Below are 7,119 nucleotides of genomic sequence, written 5' to 3'. Positions count from 1 at the left end.
AAACTCCACCAAACGTAGTGTCGGGGAAAAGCTCGAACCCTCACCCTGAGGTAATGGTCGGAATAAATGCATAATCTTCATTGAAACGTATTGCGACGAAATTTTCGGAGGTTCACGGAGGTTTTCGGTTCCATTAGCCCGCCATCTGGCACCAAAACACCCCAAAAAAAAAATCAGAAAAATCAGTTAGGCGCCAGGTCAATTTTTAACGGAATGACCACAGTATCGAAATCCTTCTCCGCTCTCAGCCTCAATTGCTCCAGTAGCTCAACACGTAGAGATTTAGAAAATCGGAAGCTGAAAGGGGATGCGACTGGGATCTTCAGCAAAAAAAAATAAAAAATAAAATAAGAATTGTCGGGGAGAACAATATTTAATAAAAAAAATCAGTCTCGATACATAAAAAAAAATATATAAAATAAAATCCCCTCAAATCGACCACTCGTTACTGTGCACTCTATATAATTTTAAATTGGTCACTATCGTCAAATTACTATTAAATGAAGATTTTCTGATGTCTAATAAATAAAAAAAAATAAATAAATAAAAGTAAAACAGTCACATAAGTCAAAATAAATATTAAAGTATTGAAAAACAACTGAGTCACAAAACTCAATTGTCACTAGTCAGAAAAGTCAAGAAAATTTTATCAGAAATATTTTATCAGAAATAGTCAAGTAAATTCAATAACTTGAAACAGTAACGTGAAAATCGATCGGTATACGTGACCTCGGACAAGCAAAACTACACGAAATAAATACAATATAAGAGACAAATGTTCGAGAAGTCACGAGACCTTCAAATTAACTGAAATTAAAATAAAATGCAACGGCGAGAGTCACTGAATTTCGCGACACAACTCTATCATACAAAGTCGCGAAACTCGAAAAAAAAAAGTAATTAATCAAAATCAACAAAATGAAATCCACTAATAAATATGAATGAGAGAGTGAGTTAAAATTCGCTGAAGAGAGTGGTCAGAGATTCACTAATAGAATAATCAGCTAATAGTCCTAAAGGACTCGGGTGTACGCAACACCAAATAATTCGGCTGAATCTCTGCCCACTAAAAAAATTATAAAAATCACAATAAAATAATTGGGCCACCACGCTCACCCACGACTTCCAAAATCTCCTCCAAAGTCTCACAATCCTTGCTAAATGATGAACTGTAATGGCGTCCTTATTTCCGATTTATTACAATAGCGTCCTTTGATCTCAGAATTATTAATTAGATCCGCTCACTTTCTCCACCACACGGGAAGTGATTTTTCGAGGCACGTGAAAATTCGCAACAGGTGGGGAACGCTACGGCATCATGAACTAGGTGGGGATAATCTATTTATCCACCAGTTCCAAGTATTCGGGCATGCGCGACACAAACATCATATTCAAAACGCATACGCTATTAAATTTCGCGATGCTTCACAATCATTAATTGTGTTGAATTAGCGAGAATAAATTCTCAGCGCATCCCTAAAATTACAACATTATTCGTGCATTAATTACTACCCATGAGAGAATAGTAACTCTCCTGATTAACTTATTCCTTTTTTTTCCATTAATTGCGAAACCTCGTGCTCTGGTGATACGTGACTTCCGTGGTAATTGATAGCTGGATTGTGGCTCCATTATCGGCCACATCAAAAATCCAGTTATCATCAGAAATTAGGAGTTCGATGACATCTCTCGGCGTCCAGGGATCCTCGTCGATGTCCTCAGGATGGAACGCGGTGGCGCATAATTCAAAATAAAACAAAATACAATCAAACGTATGTTCTCCTCTCTTCTCAAAACTCTCGCCATTGAAGGTGACTTCCCGTCTGGTGGAAGTCTCTAAAATTGCGAAACGGTCGAGAACCAGTAACTGGTAAAATACCACGTTACAGTATATATTTGCCAGGTCTTCTGACCCGCAACGGCCTCTGAAAGGCAAACTTAATAATAATAAAAAAAGGAACATAGTTGGCCACTAGGCGCCTATGGCGCATAAGTGGCGTTTGTGGGGAGTCATTTCCCCGATTGGATGCCTCCGCATTATCACGAAAACTTACTCTACGTGGCTTGTACTGTGGGTGCCTCCAGGTACTTGTGAGATTTATCATAGTGAACAGAAAACTAACTTTGGTTATTGGCACCCTATTCAAAACCAGCATCTCAAAATACAAAAAAAAGGTCTTATCCAAAAAAAAAATGGTATCAAAAAAAAACTATCCTATCAAAGGACGTACGCAAAAAGAAGAAAGTGTGCAAATCCCACGACAACAAACAACAAAACAAAACAAAAAAAAATACTGGGTCGCCACTCTTGGCGACGAGTGGCTAGCCGGAGGATTCCCCTTCGGATGTGCATCCTTCCTTCGAGGATGAGCCACCGAGTCACGGGGACGTTGCTTTCGATTCTCAGGGATGCTGCCACCGGTTTTAATGGGGGTAGTATCCGGGCTCTGGACTCAGCTGCTGGTCGCGCCGGGCCTGGTCCAGGATGCTCTGAAGGGCCTCGAGGGTCCCCCGGGGCCAACGGGGTCCAGGAGTCGTTGTTGGGGGCCCGAAACGGGCGTTTGTTCCCCGACCCAGGGTTGACGTCCCCAGTGCTGCAGCGCCGACCTGGGTGTCGTAGCCGCGTCCTCTGCCTGCGGATCTGCTCCCATACTTCTGGGGATAGGCCAGCGAGGTGGGTGCTCTGTCTGGTGGCTGCCAGAAGAAACGGAGCCCCGAATCTTCTGGAGCTTCCTCCTCCCGGGGGAGCGGATAAGCCAGTCCGACTGCTGCGGGTTGGACAGGGGTCCTCCCGAAGGGAGCCCAGTAGTCCTCTGTTCGCCCCTTCCTGGGCAGCGAGGGTGATCTCTGGCGGGGCCTCTCCCGTCGAGGGTGAGAGTCCGAGTACTCCTGGGGAGGACTGGTTGCGCTGGCCGTGGGGCAGCGTGGTGCAGCGCCGGATGGAGCCGGGGCGGCTCGTGGAGGTAAGGCTGCCCGGGGAGTCTCTGTTGCCTTCTCCGAGTATCCTGTTGTTCGTCCACCAGCAGGTTGCGCCACTGGGCCGTGCTCGGGGCAGACCCTGTCGGCTCGCAGACGGTGTGGGCATTGTCCACAGAAGATCTCCCCCGTCGGGTTTGGGCAGGCCTGGTGTGTATGGCCATGTCGACGGCAGTCGAAACACCAGTGTCGAGGTTTCCTCCGTTTCCCTCCTGATGGTCTTCTGGGTGGCCCTCGTTTTGTCGTGAGACCGGGGCGGCGGGTGTCGGGTGCCGCGTCCTTGGGTGAGTGGACAGCTGCCTGCCGAGGGGGTGCTTCTGCCGTTCTAGCGGCGGATTCAGGAGCCCGGGCTGGCTTGCCCGGATGGTTGGCCACGGCGGCAAGTGCACTCCTGGACCCCGGAGGTGTGACTTCTGGAGGCTTCTTGCCATCCTCAACTGCCTTGAGGGGCGGATGTGGTGGGGTCCTTTCGCCGGCTTGTGGGTTGGTGAGCGGCGTGATGATGGGGGCCAACTCAACCTCCTGGTGAGGGGAAGTTGAAGCTAGCGACGCTACTGTGCGCACAGTGCTGGGCAGCGAGATTTCCTCGAGCGAGCCGTGCTTTGGACACTAGGTGCCGGCGTGCTGGCGGGGTCCTCCCCCACGGGGAATATTGCCTGGTCCTCTAGGTCGTCTGATGGACGGCCTGGGTCCCCTTCCTCGGGCTCTGGACAGGGGATGAGGGAGTCCCCGGACTCGGAAGACGAGCTGCTGCAGCTCGTGGAGCTGGATGAGTTGGAGCTCGAGGAGCTAGAGCCGATTTTCACAATCGGATGAGCCGGCGGGGTCGGTGCCCGTTCGGATGATCGAGCCACGGAGGCAGCCTCCGGGAGTTTCTCCTCACTGTCATCCTGTGGGAATTCGCCACTCACCGATTCCAGAGGAATGGAAGGGATGGTGAACCTGACGCCTGACAGGTGGTGGGTCGGTGTCAGTGTGCAGGCGTGCAAGGCCGCGGTGAAGCCGGGATGGTGCTCCTCGATGCTACGCATCTCAGAAAGCCAGAGTCTTACTGGGTCCCAGTAATCCTGGAGGTAGATCGGGGCCTCTCCTGCTGGTGGGGACGGCAGTCCCTCAGGGTTTCCGGATGGAGGTAGTTTCTCAAGGACGGTGACGGGGGACAATGGTCCTCTCGGAGGCGGGTCCTTCGTCTTCGGGGAGCCCTGTGGGGTGGCTTTCGTGGCCTCCCGGGGGTGTGCCGAGGCGAGATCATCGTCACTGTCCTCGGGGAGAGCAAAGTCGTCCAGTTCCGCTGGGATTCCCTCGGGGAAGAGGATGCGCTCCAGAGCCAGCTCCGCGGTGCGGGCGGCTCGCTGCTGGCTGGTAATGAGGCCAGTTTCCTCCTTGATCTCCGGTCCTTGGGGAGAGGCTGGTGGAGAACTGCCCGTCAGGTCCACGGTTGGGGCTGAACCCTCGGTCTGGGGGGCTGGTGTGGTGGTATTGACCTATAACAGAGAGGGCAAAACCGGAGAGTTTGTCCGGACAAGGGACCACCCAGAAACGGGGGAAATTTCTTTTGGCGACTCCCGTACTACGGGGCGCTTGTGGGCCGTAAGATTATTACGGAGGCCGGTAACCGGAGGGTTACGGGGCCGGTACTGGAGATTGATAGGGTTCTAAGTCCTGTATGACGGACTCACCCTGAGCTTTCGCGGAAAAATCCACAAGTTCGTATCGAACTCGGGAGACCTTTCGATTAACCATGAAAGGACCCTCGAATGGAGGGACCAACGCAGCGGAAAAATGTTTCGCCGCATTGGATAATGGGTGAGTGCGTCGCAAAACCAAGTTACCCTCTTGGAACTCAACGTCGCGCCGAGGGAGATTGTAGTTATGCGCCTGTTTGTCAGACGATTCCCGCATGGCGTGAGTGAGGGCCTTACGGAGCGTCTCCAATCGCTTCATTTGGTCAACCCACTCGCTGGGTTCGCTGGGGATTATTTCGATGTCTCCTTCTAGCTCGCGGCGAAGGGATATGGCCGGCAGGGGATTCCTGCCGAAGTTCGCAAACGCTGGAGTCGTTTGGATGGAACTATGTTCCGCCGTATTGTACGCAAAACGGAATTCGTGTAAATGGGTGTCCCACGTTCGATGATCACCGTCGATGAACGCGCGTCACATCATTTTTAATACACGATTGACCCTCTCGACTGGATTAGCCTGGGGGCGATAAGGGGGTGAAGTCCCGTGCTTCATCCCAGTACGCTCTACCAGAGCTTGGATCTCCCGATCAACCAATTCGGTTTCGTTATCGGTGAAAAGCACGTGTGGGGTTCCCCAGCGTGAGATAATTACGTTTTCCACCTGCTCCCTGATGGCTTTGCCGGTGGCTCGCCGGAGGGGGATTAATTCAATTCACTTAGTGAAGAGATCTTGCAACACGAGCACATAGGAGAAGCCTGATTTGCTAGGAGTAATTGAGCCAACTATATCGGCTGCCACGGTCGTCCAAGGACCTTGGATTACTCACCTACCCATATGTCCCCGCGGTAAGGCGTTTTCAACCTTACAGCGTTGATAAATGTCGCAGTGGCGGACAAAGGCCACGACATCTCTAAACATATTTGGCCAATAATATGCCTCGTAGAGACGCCGATAGGTCTTATCAACCTCCAAGTGGCCTGCTTGGGGAAGATCATGGCAGTGGGAAATGGCCTGCGGACGCAATTCGCGGGGCAGCACCAATTTCCCAGCGTCTAGATCAGGCATGGGCAAAGTCGGAGCCTCGGGAGCCGGGGCCATAAAACCCTATTAGACCCATTATTAAAAATACAATACCCCAATTGCGTGAAGCCCAGCGTAGGCAGGGTGGGAGTAGCAGCGTGTACGTAGTGGGGCGCAGTTAGACAGAGAGAGCACCGCGCGCTTTCCTTTCAAATTTAAAAAACCTTACCGCCTAAAAATTCAAACAAATTTTCACCAATTCAACGTGGAAAATCCTCAGTTGTATCAGGGGTAATTCTTCAAACATCATGGTGCCAGAAATTGATTATTTCTTGGTTACCGTAATATTGAATAATTATTATAGCAAAAATTGAAAAAAAATGAGATGTCAGTTTTTTAAAATTCAATCAATAAATTATGTATGTAAGTTTTAGAAGTTCGTAAGTTTGTTAATATTTATAAGTTTTGCCCACTCTTGGCCAGCACTTTTCATAGCTGCTCAACGGAAACCACGGGAAGGTGGTAGGCGTATTCCGTCAGGAAAACACTTAAAGAAAAAAATGGTGTCATAATATGAAAAAATTCTAATCGCAAACTCCTTGATCGTTAACGATTAGATCTTTTATCATTTTCTAAACCATTTTCTTCTCTCAGTGTTGGAAGGAAAGGAGATTAAGGAATGGGAAGGAATAGCGGAAAATATTAGGAAAATAAGAAAATTGCATGCACAGCAACATAGAAACCCCATGCCCCGATTATTAATAAGCCATGCATCATGCGCCATTGCATTAAAACTTATTAATGTGAAAAGTGGAACTCCATGGCAGCTGATAATTTTTCTAAATCCGGTGAATAATTACTTATTGCAATTAATATTGAATTTTTGAGAGTAGAGTCCGATAAAATTGTGCGATTTGATGATTTAATTTGATTCATATGTGAAAATGCAGACTCACATAAATATGAAGTACCGAACAAACAGGCAATGCTTTTATAAACAAGTAATAGATTCGGATACGCGTTTGTTTCGGAAATTTGTTGCCAAATGCTATTTGAAGTTAGTCGCAAAAGCTCTTCGTCGCGTTGCAAATTAATTATCTCGTGATAAATCTGAACTTGGTTTACCGGATGGGAATTTTTATTAATTAATGAGATAATTCGGCGGATGTCTAGGTCAGACTTTTTGGGAGAACGTAAAAATTCGATTATCTCGCCCGTTTCAACTATATCTTGAAATCTGGAATTAATGTTATTTAAAATCTGTTCAGTACATACGGAAAAATTAGCAAAATCCAGTTTAAAATCTTCATGCTTATCAGCAAGACTCTGTAGTCGTGAGAAAACAAAAGGGATAGAATTTTTATTGAGTTCAGCAATTGTGGAGGACAGGAAAAACTTGAAATTTTCAAAAACTTTTAGGTACTCCCAAAAAAATATATT

General features: G+C 48.0%; 1 protein-coding gene across 1 annotated transcript; it reads right to left on the bottom strand.

The window, feature by feature from the left end:
- Positions 1-2,424: 2,424 nt before the first annotated feature.
- Positions 2,425-5,724, bottom strand: LOC105272399 (proteoglycan 4-like). The gene is made up of 3 exons (XM_011314517.1): positions 5,521-5,724; positions 3,633-4,460; positions 2,425-3,498 (listed from the first exon to the last, which is right to left on the bottom strand). Exons 1-3 carry the CDS (start codon positions 5,722-5,724, stop codon positions 2,425-2,427), a joined length of 2,106 nt encoding a protein of 701 aa, XP_011312819.1.
- Between the last annotated feature and the right edge of the window lie 1,395 nt (positions 5,725-7,119).

Source organism: Fopius arisanus, unplaced genomic scaffold, assembly GCF_000806365.1.
Source record: "Fopius arisanus strain USDA-PBARC FA_bdor unplaced genomic scaffold, ASM80636v1 scaffold00169, whole genome shotgun sequence".
Lineage (NCBI taxonomy): Eukaryota > Metazoa > Arthropoda > Insecta > Hymenoptera > Braconidae > Fopius > Fopius arisanus.
Note: the sequence above shows the minus strand (reverse complement) of the source record. Positions and strands in the feature narration are given on the sequence as shown.